General features: G+C 53.2%; 1 protein-coding gene across 1 annotated transcript; it reads left to right on the top strand.

The window, feature by feature from the left end:
- Positions 1–3,857: 3,857 nt before the first annotated feature.
- On the top strand, positions 3,858–17,279 carry POU2F2 (POU class 2 homeobox 2). Its single transcript, XM_086864850.1, has 13 exons — positions 3,858–3,885; positions 5,147–5,203; positions 5,299–5,333; positions 5,454–5,507; positions 7,199–7,282; positions 10,831–11,077; positions 11,568–11,659; positions 12,373–12,540; positions 13,179–13,320; positions 14,284–14,435; positions 15,273–15,512; positions 16,350–16,407; positions 17,266–17,279. Exons 1-13 carry the CDS (start codon positions 3,858–3,860, stop codon positions 17,277–17,279), a joined length of 1,371 nt encoding a protein of 456 aa, XP_086720976.1.
- Positions 17,280–17,557: the final 278 nt, after the last annotated feature.

Below are 17,557 nucleotides of genomic sequence, written 5' to 3'. Positions count from 1 at the left end.
GGATTAATTCAGGATTAATTCGGGATTAATTCAGGATTAATTCAGGATTAATTCGGGATAAATTCGGGATAAACTCGGAATTAATTTGGGATAAATTCGGAATTAATTTGGGATTAATTCGGGATTAATTTGGGATAAATTCGGGATAAATTAGAGATTAATTCGAGATAAATTCAGGATAAATTCAGGATAAATTCAGGATAAATTCGGGATTAATTTGGGATAAATTCAGGATAAATTCAGGATAAATTCGGGATAAATTCAGGATTAATTCGGGATAAATTCAGGATAAATTCAGGATAAATTCGGAATTAATTTGTGATAAATTCAGGATAAATTTGTGATAAATTCGGAATAAATTCGGGATTTATTTGTGATAAATTCAGGATAAATTCAGGATTAATTCGGGATAAATTCGGGATTTATTCGAGATAAATTCAGGATAAATTCAGGATAAATTCAGGATAAATTCAGGATAAATTCGGGATTAATTCGGGATTTATTTGTGATAAATTCAGGATAAATTCGGGATAAATCCGGTGTTTTTTGGGGTGAATCCCCCCGGTTTCCGGGGTGTGTGTGGGGGTCTCCCATAGCGGGTGGGGGAGGGGCTCCTCCGCCAGGTCCCGACCCCTCCCCCCCCATCCCAGACCCCCCCCCCGCCCCCGGTGGCGGCCCCGGAGCGCGGAGGCGGCGGCGGCCGCGGGGTCCCGGTGAGCGGGGGGAGGGGCACGGGGGGGGGGGATGGGGGGAGGGGTCCGGGGGTCGCCCCTCCCCCCCCTCCCCTCCTTTCCCGCTTTTCCCCTCCCCCCACCTCCGGGTTTTTTTTTTTTTTCCCCCCCGGAGCCGCTTCCGGAGGGGTCAAAAAAAAAAAATAATAATAATAAAATAAAAAAAAATATCGGCGGCCCCTCCCCCCACCCCAAAATCGGGAAAAATTCCCGGGAAAACGGGAAAAAAACCGGGAAAAAAACCGGGAAAAAAAAAGGGGAAAAAATCGGGGAAAAAACCGGGAAAAAAGGGAAAATTCCCGGTGGGAAAAAAATCAAAATAAAGCGGCGGGAGCGGGGGGAGGGGAGGGGATGTCGCGATAGGGGGGGAGGGGCGGGGCCGGGTCCGAGTGTCCGAGTGTCCATCCCCGTGTCCATCCCCGTGTCCATCCCCGTCTCTGAATGGGGGAGGGGTGGGGGAACCTCCTGATTTTTTCCCGGTTTTCCCCCATTTTTCCCATTTTTTCCCCATTTTTCCCCCATTTCTCCCCCGGTTTTTCCCCATCTTTCCCCCGTTTTTCCCTTTTTTTCCAGTTTTTTCCCCTTTTTCCCCATTTCTCCCCCATTTTCCCCCCCGTTTTCCCCGATTTTTCCCATTCTTTTCCCATTTTTTCCCATTTGTCCCCCATTTTTCCCCATTTTTTCCCATTCTTTCCCCATTTCCCCCCCATTTTTCTCATTTTTTTCCCCCGTTTTTCCCGGTTTTTCCCATTTTTTCCCCATTTTTCCCCATTTCTCCCCCATTTTCCCCCGTTTCTTCCCATTTTTTCCCCATTTTTTCCCACTTTGCCCCATTTCTCCCCGTTTTTCCCGCTTTTTCCCCATTTTTTTCCCATTTTTCCCATTTTTTCCCATTTTTTCCCATTTTTTCCCAGTTTTTCCCCATTTTTTCCCCCTTTTTCCCCATTTTTCCCCATTTTTTCCCATTTTGCCTCATTTCTCCCCGTTTTTTCCCATTTTTTCCCGGTTTTTCCCCATTTTTCCCATTTCTTTTCCCATTTCTCCCATTTTCCCCCCATTTTTTCCCATTTTTCCCATTTTCCCCGGTTTTTCCCCATTTTTTCCCATTTTTCCCATTTTTTTCCCCATTTTTTCCCATTTTTTTCCCATTTTCCCCCCATTTTTCCCATTTTTTCCCATTTTCCCCATTTTTCCCCCCATTTTTTCCCCATTTTTCCCATTTTTTTCCCATTTTCCCCATTTTTCCCCCCATTTTTTTCCCATTTTTCCCATTTTTTTCCCGCTTTTTTCCCCGTTTTTCCCGGGTTTTTTTTCCCGGTTTTTTTTTTCCCGCGCTCTTTCCCCTCCCGCCCCTCCCCCCGCTGTCCCCGCGTGCCCCCGCCCCTCCCCCCCCCGATCGATGCCCGGATCGATCCCAGCCCGGCCCCGCCCGATCGATCGATCCCGTGGGAAAACCCCGCCGGGGGGGGGAGGGGACACCTGGGGACACCTGGGGGGGGCTGGGGGGGGTTGGGGACATTTGGGGGGGGTTTGGGGACACTTGGGGACACCTGGGGGGGATTTGGGGACATTTGGGGACACCCGGGGGGCTTTGGGGACACCTGGGGGGGGCTGAGGGGGGGTTGGGGACATTTGGGAGGGGTTTGGGGACACCTGGGGGGGCTGAGGGGGGGTTGGGGACATTTGGGGAGGGTTTGGGGGGGTCTGGAGGGGATTTGGGGACATTTGGGGACACCTGGGGGGGGTTTGGGGACACTTGGGGGGGGCTGGAGGGGATTTGGGGACACCTGGGGGGGTCTGGGGACACCTGGGGACACCTGGGGGGGGTTTGGGGGGGGTCTGGGGGGGATTTGGGGACATTTGGGGACACCTGGGGGGGGTTTGGGGGGGATTTGGGGACATTTGGGGACACCTGGGGGGGGCTGGGGGGGGTTTGGGGACACCTGGGGACGCCTGGGGGGGTCTGGGGGGGATTTGGGGACATTTGGGAACACCTGGGGGGGGTTTGGGGATATTTGGGGGGGGTCTGGAGGGGATTTGGGGACACCTGGGGGTGGCTGGGGACACCTGGGGGGGGGGAGGGGACATTTGGGGACATTTGGGGGGGTTTGGGGACACCTGGGGGGGTTTGGGGGGGTCTGGAGGGGATTTGGGGACATTTGGGGACATTTGGGCGGGATTTGGGGACATTTGGGGGGGGTTTGGGGACATTTGGGGGGATTTGGGGACATTTTGGGTATATTTTGGGGACATTTGGGGACACCCGGGTGGGGGGCGGGGCACTCCCCTGGGGTCCCGCTGGATTTTGGGGTGTTTTGGGCTGTTTTCAGCAGTTTCGGGGTGATTTCGGCTCTTTTTGGGGTGTTTTGGGCTGTTTTGAGCAGTTTCGGGGTGTTTTGGGTTATTTTCGGCTGTTTTTGGGTTGTTTTGGGGCTGTTTTCGGGCTGGTTTTGGGGTGTTTTTGGCTGTTTTTTGGGTTATTTTCGGCTGTTTTCGGGCTGTTTTCAGCAGTTTTGGGGGTGTTTTTTGGGCGTTTTCAGCAGTTTTTGGGTGTTTTCAGCAGTTTTTGGGGTGTTTTCAGCAGTTTTTGGGGCTGTTTTCAGCAGTTTTTGGGTGTTTTCAGCAGTTTTTTGGGCGTTTTCAGCAGTTTTTGGGTGTTTTCAGCAGTTTTCAGCAGTTTTTGGGGTGTTTTCAGCAGTTTTTGGGGCTGTTTTCAGCAGTTTTTGGGTGTTTTCAGCAGTTTTTGGGTGTTTTCAGCAGTTTTTGGGGTGTTTTCAGCAGTTTTTGGGGCTGTTTTCAGCAGTTTTTGGGTGTTTTCAGCAGTTTTTTGGGCGTTTTCAGCAGTTTTTGGGTGTTTTCAGCAGTTTTCAGCAGTTTTTGGGGTGTTTTCGGCTGTTTTCGCTGTTTTTGGGGTGTTTTCTCTGTTTTCGGGGTGTCTCTCCATGTGACCGCCCGTCCCACGCCCCACGGGTTCCGTCACCACCGGCGCTTCCTCCGGAGCTTCCTGGAGCCCCAAAATCCCCCAAAATCCCCCCAAAATCCTTCCCCCAAAATCTCCTCTCCATCCCAGCCCCCAAACCCCCCAAAATCCCCCCAAAAATCCCCCAAAACCCCCCCAGAACCGCCATGGTGAACCCCAACACGTGGGCCGCAGGTACCGGGGGGAATTTGGGGAAATTTGGGGAAATTTGGGGATTTTTTGGGATTTTTTGGGGTTTTTGGGGTGTCCGGAAAGGGGGAAAAAAATGAGATTTTTTTGGGAGATTTTGGGGGTTTTTGGGTCGGGGGTCCCGGCGAGGTTTTGGGGGATTTTGGGTGAAATTCGGGGGTCTCCAGGTGGGGGGAGGGGGGGGCTCCTCCGCGCCGAATTTTGGGGAGTTTTGGGTAAATTCTTCATTTTTTTTTTAAATTAATTAATTTATTTTTAATTTAAAAAAAAAAACCAAAAACGGCGAAAGGAGAAGTGAAAGTGGGGGGAGGGGCAAGGGGGGGGGGGTCCCCCCCTTTCCCCTCCCCCACCCCGGGGGTGACTCAGCCTCATGCAAATGAGGGGGGGGAGGGGAGGGGGTGACACCCCCGGGACCCCTCCCCCATCCCCCACTCGCTCCCCGGAGCTTCTGGAGCCGCCGGACCCCCCAAAAAAACCCCAAAAAACCCCAAAATCCCCCCAAAAAACGCCCCCGGAAGGGGTTAAACCCCCTCCCCCACCAGGTAACCGGGGGGATTTGGGGGGATTTGGGGATTTTGGGGGGGATTTTGGGATTTTGGGGCGATTTCGGGTCCCTTGAGGGCGATTTTGGGGGGAATTTGGGGCTTTTCTGGGAGGTTTTGTTTCAATTTTGGGCGATTTTGGCTGATTTTGGCTGATTTTGGGGCGATTTGGGTCATTTTGGGGCGAATTTGGGGCTTTCCTGGGAGATTTCTTTCAATTTTGGGCGATTTTTGGCGATTTTGGGCGATTTTTGGGGCGATTTTGGGTCATTTTGGGGTAACCCCGAGAGATTTTGGGCTTCAAATAATTCCAGGTTGATTTTGGGGGTGATTTTTGGGTCATTCCGGGGTGATTTTGAATGATTTTTTTGGGTCATTTCGGGGTAATTTTCACTGATTTGGGGGTGACCCTGAGGGATTTTGGGGTTGAAACGATTCCAGGTTGATTTTGGGGTGATTTTTGGTAATTTTGGGGTAATTTTGGCTGATTTTGGGTAATTTTGGGTAATTTTGAGGTGATTTTGGGTAATTTCGGGTAATTTTGGGCTGAGTTTCGGTAATTTTGGCTGATTTTGGGTAATTTTGGGTAATTTTTGGTAATTTTGAGGTGATTTTGGGGTAATTTTTGGTAATTTTGGGCTGATTTTGAGGTGATTTTGGGGTAATTTTGGGTGATTTTGGGGTGATTTGATTTTTCCCCCCAGAACTGAGGATGTCTAAACCCCTGGAGCTGGAGAAGGAGCTGCCGGGGGAGCGCCCAGGTAGGAGAAATTTGGGGAAATTTGGGGAAATTTGGGGATTTGGGGGGGTCCCGGGGGGATTTGGGGACCCCCCTGAGTGTCCCCTCCCCCCCCAGACACAGAAACCAATGGACCCGAGACGAACCACCAGGTGAGATTTGGGGTTTTTTGGGGTTTTTTGGGGGTTTTTGGGGGGTCCTGGGGTTGGACCCTCCCCCCAAAATCTGGGGGTCTCCCCAAAATCGGTTTCTCTCCCCTCCCCCCCCGCCAGGCCCAGCAGAACAAACCCCTCCCCCCCTTCGGCCCCGCCCCCCCTGGCGCCAAGGTAAGAGAGAGACCCCCAAAATCCTCCCAAATCCACCCAAAATTCACCCAAAATCCACCTAAAATCATCCCCAAAAATCCCCCCAAAATAATCCCAAAATTCACCCCAAATCATCCCCAAAATTCACCAAAATTCCTCCCCAAAATTCACCCAAAATCATCCCAAAATCCACCCCAAATCCACCCCAAAATCAGCCCAAAATTCACCAAAATCCTCCCCAAAATCATCCCCAAAATTCACCAAAATCCACCCAAAATAATCCCAAAATAATCCCAGAATTCACCAGAATTCCTCCCCAAAATTCACCCCAAAATCCACCCAAAATCTTCCAAAAATTCACCCCAAAATTCACCAAAATTCCACCCAAAATTCACCCAAAATCCTCTCCAAAATCCCCCCCAAAATCCTCCCCAAATCCACCCAAAATTCACCCCAAAATTCACCCAAAATCATCCCAAAATTCACCAAAATTCACCCAAAATCCACCCAAAATAATCCCCAAAATCCACCCCAAAATCAGCAAAAAATCCACCCAAAATCAGTCCAAAATTCACCCCAAAATCCACCCAAAATTCACCCAAATTCTACCCAAAATCCTCCCCGAATTCCACCCAAAATTCCTTCCCCAGATCCCGCCCCTCCCCCCTCCCGTTCCTGTTGTGGTGCCCGGGGGTGGGGGAGGGGCGGGGGGGGGGGAAATCCCGGGCGGGGGCGGCGGCGCCAAAACAGGAAATGGGGGGGGGTCCCCCAAAATCCGCCCCAAATCGGCCAAAAACGCCCCAAAATCTGCCCCAAACGCGCCGAAATCACCCAGAATCACCCCAAAAATCGCCAAATTCACCCCGAAAATCACCAAAATCACCCCGAAAATCACCAAAATCACCCAGAATCACCCCGAAAATCACCAAAATCACCCCGAAAATCACCAAAATCACCCAGAATCACCCCAAAAATCGCCAAAATCACCCCGAAAATCACCAAAATCACCCAAAATCACCCCAAAAATCACCAAAATCACCCCGAAAATCACCAAAATCACCCCGAAATTACCAAAATCACCCCCAAAACACCCCAAAATCGCCCAAATCATCCCCAAAATCACCCCGAAAAATCACCCAAATCATCCAAAAACCACCAAAATCCTCCCGAAATCGCCCAAATCACCCCCAAAATCACCCGGAAACGCCCCAAAATCGGCTCCAAACCAACCCCAAACCCCCCAAATCCCTTCAGACTCCCCCAAATCCTCCCCAATTTCCCCCAAATCCCCCCAAAACCTCCCGAATTTTCCTGAATTTCCCCCAAATCCGCTCAAATCCCACCCAAAACCTTCCCAAACCTCCCGAATTTGCCCGAATTTTCCCCGAATTTCCCCGGATTTTCCCCAAATTTTGCCCGAATTTTCCCGAATTTCACCGAATTTTCCCGAATTTGCCCGAATTTCCCTGAATTTCCCCGAATTTCCCCGATTTTGCCTGAATTTCCCCGATTTTGCCTGAATTTCCCCGATTTTGCCTGAATTTCCCCGATTTTGCCCGAATTTTCCCGAATTTGCCCGAATTTGCCTGGATTTGCCCGATTTTCCCCGTATTTGCTCGAATTTGCCTGGATTTGCCCCAAATTTTGCCCGAATTTCCCCGAATTTCCCCGGATTTGCCCGAATTTGCCCGGATTTGCCCCAAATCCCGCAGGTGACGGGTCCGGAGCCGCCCCCGCCCCAGCCCGCGCCCCCTCCCCAGGCTCAGCTGCTGCTCGCGGGGTCCCAACTGGCGGGGGTGAGTGAGGGGGGGCTTGGGGACATTTGGGGACATTTGGGGACATTTGGGGATTTTTTTTGATTTTTTTTTTAATTTTGGGGGGTATTTTTTTTTTATTTTTTTCGAATTTTTTTTTATTTTTTTCGAATTTTTTTGATTTTTTTTTTTAATTATTTTTTTTATTATTTTTTGGGATTTTTTTTTAAATTTTTGGGGGGTATTTTGGATTTTTTGGGGATTTTTTTTTTAATTTTTATTATTTTTATTATTTTTCTGGATTTTTTGGGAATTTTTTGGGGGGGGATATTTTGGGGATTTCTTTTCATTTTTTTTTATTTTTTTGGGGATTTTTGGGGGATTTTTTATTTAATTTTTTGGGGGTATTTTGGATTTTTTGGGGAGGTTTTTTGGATTTTTTTTATTATTTTTCTGGATTTTTTTGGATTTTTTTGGGGATATTTTGGGGAGTTTTTTTCCATTTTTTTTTACTTTTGGGGGATTTTGGGGGATTTTTTTTATTTTTTGGGGGATTTTTTTTATTTTTGGGGGGATATTTTGGATATTTTGGGATTTTTAAAATATCTTTTAAATTTTTTTTATTTTTCTGGATTTTTTTTTGAATTTTTTTGGGGGATATTTTGGGGATTTTTTGGGATATTGGGGGGGTTTGGGGGCGGGGCTTCGCTGCTGCGGGGGGCGGGGCTTGGGGGCGGTACTAACCTGCTGCCCCTCCCCCCCTCCTGTGTCACCCCCCCCCCCTCCCCCCCCCACGCTCCTCCCCCCACCCCCCCCAACCCGGCCCCGCTTCTGTCCCCGTGTCCGTCTGTCTGTCCATCCCCGTGTCCGTCTGTCCTCCCTGTCCGTCCGTCCATCCCCTGTCTGTCTGTCCCCCCTGTGTCCGTCTGTCCCTGTCCATCCCCCGTGTCCGTCTGTCCATCTGTCCATCTGTCCATCTGTCCATCTGTCCGTCTGTCCCCTGTCCATCTGTCCGTCTGTCCGTGTGTCCGTCTGTCCCGTGTCCTGTGTCCGTCCATCCCGTGTCCATCCCGTGTCTGTCTGTCTGTCTGTCCGTCTGTCCGTGTGTCTGTCCGTCCATCCCCTGTCCGTCTGTCCATCTGTCCGTCCATCCCCTGTCCATCTGTCCGTCTGTCCGTGTGTCCGTCTGTCCATCCCGTGTCCATCCCGTGTCCGTCTGTCCCCTGTCCGTCTGTCCATCCATCCCCGTGTCCGTCTGTCCGTGTGTCCGTGTGTCCGTCTGTCCCGTGTCCGTCTGTCCGTGTGTCCCGTGTCCCGTGTCTGTCTGTCCGTCCATCCCCTGTCCGTCCATGTGTCTGTCTGTCCGTCTGTCCGTCCGTCCGTGTGTCTGTCTGTCCATGTGTCCGTGTGTCCATGTGTCCGTCCATCCCCGTGTCCGTCTGTCCGTCCATCCCGTGTCCGTCTGTCCCATGTCCCGTGTCCGTCTGTCCGTCCATCCCCGTGTCCGTGTGTCCGTGTGTCCGTCTGTCCGTGTCCGTGTGTCCGCCTGTCCGTGTGTCCCATGTCCATCTGTCCGTCCATCCCCGTGTCCGTGTGTCCGTCCATCCCCGTGTCCGTCTGTCCGTCCGTCCGTCTGTCCGTGTGTCCCATGTCCATCTGTCCGTCCATCCCCTGTCCGTCTGTCCGTGTGTCCGTGTGTCCGTCCATCCCCGTGTCCGTCCGTCCCCGTGTCCGTCCGTCCGTCCGTCTGTCCGCAGCTGGCCGCGCTGCTCCCGGCCCCGCAGCAGCTCCTGGCCCAGGCTCAGCTCTTGGCGGCCGCGGCCGCGCAGCTCCCGCAGGGCCCCGCCCCTCCCCCCCCCGCCGCCCCTCCCCCTCCCCCCCCCGCCGCCCCTCCCCCTCCCCCCGCCGGGACCCCCGAGGGGGCCCCTCCCCCCCCTCCCCCTCCCCCCCCGCTGCCGCTGCCCGGCCCCATCCAGCTCTCGGCGCAGGTAAGGGGGGGGGGGGACCCCGAAATCGCCCCCAAATCACCCCAAAAACAGCCCAAAATCAGCCCAAATCACCCCAAAAACAGCCCCAAAACAGCCCCAAAAACAGCCCAAAATCACCCCAAATCACCCCAAAAACAGCCCGAAACTCACCCCAAAATCACCCCAAATCACCCCAAAAACAGCCCCGAAAACAGCCCCAAATCACCCCAAAATCACCCCAAATCACCCCAAAAACAGCACCAAAATCACCCCAAAACAGCCCGAAATCACCCCAAAATCACCCCAAAATCACCCCAAAAACAGCCCCAAAACAGCCCCAAAATCACCCCAAAAACAGCCCCGAAAACAGCCCCCAAATCACCCCAAAAACAGCCCCAAAATCACCCCAAAACAGCCCGAAAGTCACCCCAAAATCACCCCAAAAACAGCCCAAAAACAGCCCGAAAGTCACCCCAAAATCACCCCAAAATCACCCCAAAAACAGCCCCAAAACAGCCCCAAAAACAGCCCAAAAGTTACCCCAAAATCACCCCAAAATCACCCCGAAACAGCCCCAAAACAGCCCAAAATCACTCCAAAATCACCCCAAAATCAGCCCAAATCACCCCAAAATCACCCCAAAATCACCCCAAAAACAGCCCAAAAACAGCCCGAAAGTTACCCCAAAATTACCCCAAAATCACCCCGAAATCACCCCAAAACAGCCCCAAAACAGCCCCAAAACAGCCCCAAAACAGCCCGAAAGTTACCCCAAAATCACCCCAAAACAGCCCCGAAAACACCCCAAAAACAGCCCGAAATCACCCCAAAATCACCCCAAAATTACCTCAAATCACCCCAAAATCACCCCAAAATCACCTCAAATCACCCCAAAATCACCCCAAAACAGCCCCAAAATCACCCCAAAAACATCCCCAAAAACAGCCCGAAATCACCCCAAATCACCCCAAATCTCCCCCAGATCAGCCCCAAATCGCCCCAAAATCTCCCCCCGAATTTTCCCGAATTTCCCCGAATTTCCCCCAGTTCTCCTCCCCTCCCCTCCCCCCCCCGAGTTTCTCCTCTCGGGGGGTCCCGGAGCTCACGCGGGACCCCCCGGGTTGTGTCCCCCTGTCCGTCTGTCCTGTCCCGTGTCCGTCCGGTCACGTGTCCGTCTGTCCATCTGTCCCGTCTGTTCGTCTGCCCGTCCGTGTGTCCTGTCCGTCTGTCCCGTGTCCGTCCCGGTGTCCGTCCGTCCATCTGTCCGTCCCGGTGTTCATCTGTCCGGTGTCCGTCCGGTGTCCGTCTGCCCGTCTGTCTGGTGTCCGGTGTCCATCTGTCCATGTGTCCGTCTGTCCCGTGTCCGTCTGTCCGCTGTCCGTCTGTCCGGTGTCCATCTGTCCTGTGTGTCCGTCTGTCCCGTGTCTGTCCCGTGTCCGTCTGTCCCGTGTCCGTCTGTCCCATGTCCGTCTGTCCCGTGTCCGTCTGTCCCGTGTCCGTCTGTCTGTCCGGTGTCCGTCCGTCCGGTGTCCGTGTGTCTGTCTGGTGTCCGTCCGTCCGGTGTCCGTCCCATGTCCGTCCGTCCGGTGTCCGTCTGTCCCGTGTCCGTCCGTCCGGTGTCCGTGTGTCTGTCCGGTGTCCGTGTGTCCGGTGTCCGTGTGTCTGTCCGGTGTCCGTCTGTCCCGTGTCTGTCCCGTGTCCGTCCGTCCGGTGTCCGTGTGTCTGTCCGGTGTCCGTCCGTCCGGTGTCCGTCTGTCTGTCCAGGACGTGCAGCAGCTGTTGCAGCTGCAGCAGTTGGTGCTGGTGCCCGGCCACCCCCTGCAGCCCCCGCCCCAATTCCTGCTGCCCCCGGCCCAGCAGGGACAGACAGGTGGGGCTGGGGGCTCGGGGGGGGGGTCCTGGGGGGGTCTTGGGGGGGTCTGGGGGGGTTTTGGGGTTCTTTGGGATTTTTGGGGGATTTTTTGGGATTTTTTGGGGGATTTTTTGGGGTTTTTTGGGGGGGTTTTTGGGGGGCTCCCCTGCAGCCCCCGCCCCAATTCCTGCTGCCCCCGGCCCAGCAGGGACAGACGGGTGGGGCTGGGGGGGGCTCGGGGGGGTCCTTGGGGGTCCCTGAGGGGTTTTTGGGGGGCTCGGGGGGTTTTGGGGGGTCTGAGGGAATTTTGGGGGGTCCTGGGGGGGATTTGGGGGGTCCCAGAGGGGTCTGGGGGGGATCAGGGACGTTCTGGGGGGGTTCCTGTGGGGTCTGGGGGGGTCCCTGTGGGATTTGGGGGGTCCCTGGGGGGTTTGGGGGTCTCTGGGGGGTTTGGGGGGGTCCCCGAGGGTTTTGGGGACCCCTCCTGACCCCCCTTTCCCCCCCCCAGGGCTGTTGCCCCCCCCCAACCTCTTTCAGCTACCTCAGCACAGCCCGGGGGGGCTCCTGCCCAACCCCCCCCGCGGGGGGCTGCACGCCCAGGTACGGGAGGGGTCCCCAAAAACCCCCAAAACCCCAAAATTAACCCCCAAAAACCCCAAAAATCCCAAAAACCCCAAAATTCACCCCCAAAAACCCCAAAATCTGACCCCAAAAACCCCCAAAACCCCAAAATCTGACCCCAAAAACCCCAAAATTCACCCCCAAAAACCCCAAAAACCCCAAAATCTGACCCCAAAAACCCCGAAATCTGACCCCAAAAACCCCAAAATTCACCCCCAAAAACCCAAATTATTTTGGGAATTTTGGGGATTTATTTTTAGGGATTTTGGGATTTATTTTGGGGGTTTTTGGGTTCATTTTTAAGGGATTTTGGGTTTATTTTGGGGGTTTTTGAGTTTATTTTTAAGGGATTTGGGGATTTATTTTGGGGGTTTTTGGGTTCATTTTTAAGAGATTTTGGGATTTATTTTGGGGGTTTTTGAGTTTATTTTTAAGGGATTTTGGGTTTATTTTTAAGGGATTTTGGGATTTATTTTGGGGGTTTTTGGGTTCATTTTTAAGGGATTTTGGGATTTATTTTTAAGGGATTTTGGGATTTATTTGGGTGGATTTTGGGTCCGTTTCCTGCAATTTTGGCTTCATCCCCTCCAGCTTTATTTTACCGCCACCCCAATTCGGATTTCTCCTCTTTCCCCCTCTTTTAACCCCAAATTTTTTATGGGTTTTTTTTTTTTTTTGGGATTTCTCCCCAGCCCGGGCCCCGCCCGGGGGTCCCCGAATCCCCGGGACCCCCGGGGGTGTCCCCAAAATGTCCCGAAATCCCCCCGGGGCCTCCCCCGGAGGAGCCGAGCGACCTGGAGGAGCTGGAGCAGTTCGCCCGCACCTTCAAACAGAGGAGGATCAAGCTGGGCTTCACCCAGGTGAGCTCTGGGAATTTGGGGGATTTTGGGGATTTTTTTGGGATTTTTGGGGGATTTTTTGAGGATTTTTTAGGGGATTTTTGGGGATTTTTTTGGGATTTTTTTGGGATTTTTTGGGATTTTTGGGGGAATTTTGGGGGATTTTTTGGGGGGATTTTTTTGGGGATTTTTTGGGGATTTTTTTAGGGAATTTTTGGGGGATTTTGGGGATTTTTTGCGATTTTTGTGCGGATTTTTTGGGATTTTTTTGGGGGATATTTTTGGGATTTTTGGGGGTTTTTTGGGGGATATTTTTGGGATTTTTGGGGGTTTTTTGGTATTTTTTTGGCATTTTTTTGGGAATTTTTGGGATTTTTTTTTTATTTTTGGGGGGATTTTGGGAGATTTTCTGAGGATTTTTTGGGTGGATTTTTTGGGGTCCCCCCGTGGGATTTTGGGGTCCCCCCAAGTGGATTTTGGGGTCACAGGGGGACGTGGGCCTGGGATTCCTCTGAGGTTCCTATAGGGGATTTTGGGTTTCCTATAGGGGATTTTATTGGGGATTTTTCGGATTTCTTGGGTCAGGATTTTTGGGGTGGATTTTTTGGGGTCCCCCCGTGGGATTTTGGGGTCCCCCCAAGTGGATTTTGGGGTCGCAGGGGGACGTGGGCCTGGCCATGGGGAAGCTCTACGGGAACGACTTCAGCCAGACGACGATCTCGCGCTTCGAGGCGCTGAACCTCAGCTTCAAGAACATGTGCAAGCTGAAACCGCTGCTGGAGACCTGGCTGAGGGACGCAGGTGGGACCTATAGATCCCATAGATCCCCTATAGATCCCCTATGGATCCATAGATCCCATAGGAACCCCATAGATCCCATAGGAACCCCATAGATCCCATATAGATCCCATAGGAACCCCATAGGAACCCATGTGCAAGCTGAAACCGCTGCTGGAGACCTGGCTGAGGGACGCAGGTGGGACCCATAGACCCTATTAATCCCCTATAGATCCCCTATGGATCCATAAACCCCATAGAAACCTCATAGATCCCATAGGAACCCCATAGATCCCATAGGAACCCCATAGGAACCCCATAGATCCCATAGGAACCCCATAGGAACCCCACAGGCTCTATAGGCTCCATAGGCTCTATAGGGCTCTATGTGCTCCATGGACTCTATAGGGTTTATGGGGTCCATAGGGTCCATAGGGCCCTATAGGCTCCCCAGGCTCTATAGGGTCTATAGGCTCCCCAGGCTCTATAGGGTCTATAGGGCCCTATAGGCTCCCCAGGCTCTATAGGGTCCATAGGGTCTATAGGGTCCATAGGGCTCTATAGGCTCCCCAGGCTCCATAGGGTCTATAGGCTCTATAGGGTCCATAGGGCCCTATAGGCTCCCCAGGCTCTATAGGGTCCATAGGGTCTATAGGCTCTATAGGCTCCCCAGGCTCTATAGGGTCCATAGGGTCTATAGGCTCTATAGGCTCCCCAGGCTCTATAGGGTCCATAGGGTCTATAGGCTCTATAGGCTCCCCAGGCTCTATAGGGTCTATAGGGTCCATAGGGCCCTATAGGCTCCCCAGGCTCTATAGGGTCCATAGGGTCCATAGGGCTCTATAGGCTCCCCAGGCTCCATAGGGTCTATAGGGTCTATAGGGTCCATAGGGCTCTATAGGCTCCCCAGGCTCTATAGGGTCCATAGGGTCCATAGGGCTCTATAGGCTCCCCAGGCTCTATAGGGCGCTGCCCCTCCCCCCCCAGAGACGATGTCGGTGGACTCGACCCTGCCCAGCCCCCCCTCGCTGGGCCCCCCCTCCCTGGGGGGCTTCGAGGGGCTCCCGGGGCGGCGGCGCAAGAAGCGAACCAGCATCGAGACCAACGTGCGCTTCGCCCTGGAGAAATCCTTCCTGGCGGTGAGAGAAAATCCCGGAATGTTCCGGAAAATCCCCGGAAATCCCGAAAATCCCCAAAAAACCCCGCGAGAAACGGCCCCAAACGGCCCCAAACCCATCCCAAACCCATCCCAAACCCATCCCAAACCCATCCCAAACCCAACGTGCGCTTCGCCCTGGAGAAATCCTTCCTGGCGGTGAGAGAAAGTCCCGGAATGTTCCGGAATGTTCCGGAAAATCCCCGGAAATCCCAAAATAGCCCAAAAAACCCTGCAAAAAATGGCCCCAAACAGCCCCAAAAGGGCCTCAATCCCGTCCCAGCGACACCCCAAACATCCCAAAAATATCCCAAAGTTTCCCCAATATTTTTCCCAATTTTTTCCCCAGTATTTTCCCCAATTTTCCTGATTTTTTCCCCCAATTTTTTTCCCCAATATTTCCCCTGATTTCCCCGATTTTTCCTCCAATTTTCCCGATATTTTCCCCACCATCCCCCCCCCACCATTCCCATTATTTTTCCCGCCATTCCCGTTATTTTCCCCTCCCCATTCCCGTTCTTTTTCCCGCCATTCCCGTTCATTTTTCCCTTCCCCATTCCCGTTCATTTTCCTGCCATTCCCGTTCATTTTTCCCGCCATTCCCGTTCTTTTTCCCGCCATTCCCATTCATTTTTCCCGCCATTCCCGTTCATTTTTCCCGCCATTCCCGTTCTTTTTCCCTCCCCATTCCTGTTATTTTCCCTTCCCCATTCCCGTTCATTTTCCCCCCATTCCCATTCATTTTCCCGCCATTCCCGTTCATTTTCCCGCCATTCCCGTTCATTTTTCCCGCCATTCCGGACCTTTCCCGCCTCTCCAGAACCAGAAGCCGACGTCGGAGGAGATCCTGCTGATCGCGGAGCAGCTGCACATGGAGAAGGAGGTGATCCGGGTCTGGTTCTGCAACCGGCGCCAGAAGGAGAAACGGATCAACCCCTGCGGCAACTCCGGCAATTCCGGCAACTCCGGGGGGCTCAGGAACGCCGGGAGCGGCGCCGGGAGCGGCACCGGGAACGTCCCCAACGCCGCCGGGAAGGTCCCGGCATTCGGCGCTCACGGGGTGGGCGCGGTTGGGGGTTTTTATTGGGATTTTGGGGGTTTTTTGGGTTTTTTGGGGGGTTTTTTGGGGGGTTTTTTTTGGGTTTTTTGGGGGTTTTTTTGGGGGTTTTTGGGGGGGTTTTTGGGGTTTTTTTTGGGGTTTTTTGGGGTTTTTTTGAGGTTTTTTGGGTTTTTTGGGGTTTTTTTGGGTGTTTTTTTGAGTTTTGTTGGGATTTTTTGGGGTTTTTTTTGAGGTTTTTTTGGGTTTTTTTGGGGGGTTTTTTGGGGGTTTTTTTGGGTTTTTTCGGGGGTTTTTTTGAGTTTTGTTGGGATTTTTTGGGGTTTTTTTAGGGGTTTTTTGGGGTTTTTTGGGTTATTTGGGTGTTTTCTGGGGGGTATTTTTGGGGGTTTTGGGGGGCTTTTTTTTGAGTTTTTTGGGGTTTTTTTGATGGGGTTTGGGGGGTTTTGGGGTCGGTCACTGCTTGGGGTCACTCCGGGGTCACTTTGGGGTCACTTTGGGGTCACTTTGGGGTCACTTTGGGGTCACTCAGGGTCACTCCGGGGTCACTCCGGGGTCACTCTGGGGTCACTTTGGGGTCACTCCGGGGTCACTCTGGGGTCACTTTGGGGTCACTCCGGGGTCACTCTGGGGTCACTCCGGGGTCACTCTGGGGTCACTTTGGGGTCACTCAGGGGTCACCGTCCCCACATGATCCCATCCCCCCCTGTCCCTACAGGGCTCTGCCGCTGTCCCCAAAACGTCCCCAAAATTCCCCAAAAATCCCCAAAATTCCCCAAAATCCCCAAAATCCCCCAAATCCCCCAAAATCCCCCCCAAACTCCCCCTGTGTCCCCCCAGGTGACCCCGCCCGGCCCCACCCTCGGCCTCCCCGCCCCCGGCAGCCTCGGCACCTCAGGTGAGCCCAGGACCCCCAAATCCCCCAAAAATAACCCCAAAATTCCCTGGGGGGGAGGGGAAATTCCGGAAGGTTCCGAGGGGATTTTGGGGGGGGATTTTGGGGAATTTTATGGGAATTTGGGGTGTTTAAAGAGGATTTTTGGGAATTTCAATGGAATTTTGGTTGTTTTAAGGGGGATTTCGGGAATTTTTGAGGGAATTTCGGGAATTTTGAGGGGATTTCGGGAATTTCAAAGGGAATTTTTGGAATTTCAAAGGGTTTTGGGAATTTCGAGGGAATTTGGGGTGGTTTTAAGGGAATTGGGGCTGTTTTAAGGGGGATTTGGGGAATTTTAAGGGAATTTCGGGAATTTCAAGGGAATTTTGGGAATTTTGCGGGAATTTCGAGGGGATTTCTGGAATTTCGAGGGGATTTCAGAAATTTCGAGGGAATTTCGGGAATTTTAGGGGATTTAAGGAATTTCGGGAATTTCCAAGCCCCTGACCCGTGTCCCCTCCCCCCCCCTCCAGTGACGTCACTGCCCTCGGCCGCCCGCCCCTCCCCCCCGCCGCCCCCCCCCGGCGCCGCCCCCTCCCCCCTCGGCCTCGGCTCCGGGTGAGTCTTGGGGGGGGGTGGGGGAGGGGCCAGGGTGGGGGGAGGGGCTCGGGGGGAGGGGCCGCGGGTGACCCCGCCCCCCCCTCCCCCCCACCCCCGCCGTGACCCCTCCCCCCGCTTTGCTTTGCAGGGGGGCGGTGCTGGGGGGGCTGCTGGGCCCCGCCCCCCTGGCCACCATCCAAGGTGAGGGGTGATTGATTGACAGGTGTGATTGACAGGGGTGATTGACAGGTGTGATTAACATTTATTATTGATTGACAGGTGTGATTGGTTGACAGGTGTGATTGATACCTGTGATTGACAGGTGTGATTGACATGATTGACAGCTCGGTGCCCCTCCCCCCCCCGCGCTTTTGCTGCCCCTCCCCCAAAACGGGTCTGGGGTCCCTTGGGGGGGGGGAGGGGCTGTTCTGGGGGTCCCAGCTGGATTTTGGGGGTTCCCAGCCGGGTTTTGGGGGTCCCAGCCGGATTTTGGGGTGTCCCAGATGATTTTGGGTGTTCCCAGCTGTATTTTGGGGGTTCTCAGCTGGATTTTGGGGGTTCCCAGCCGGGT

The sequence above is a fragment of the Cyanistes caeruleus genome, chromosome 28 (genome assembly GCF_971803275.1).
Source record: "Cyanistes caeruleus chromosome 28, bCyaCae1.hap1.1, whole genome shotgun sequence".
Lineage (NCBI taxonomy): Eukaryota > Metazoa > Chordata > Aves > Passeriformes > Paridae > Cyanistes > Cyanistes caeruleus.
Note: the sequence above shows the minus strand (reverse complement) of the source record. Positions and strands in the feature narration are given on the sequence as shown.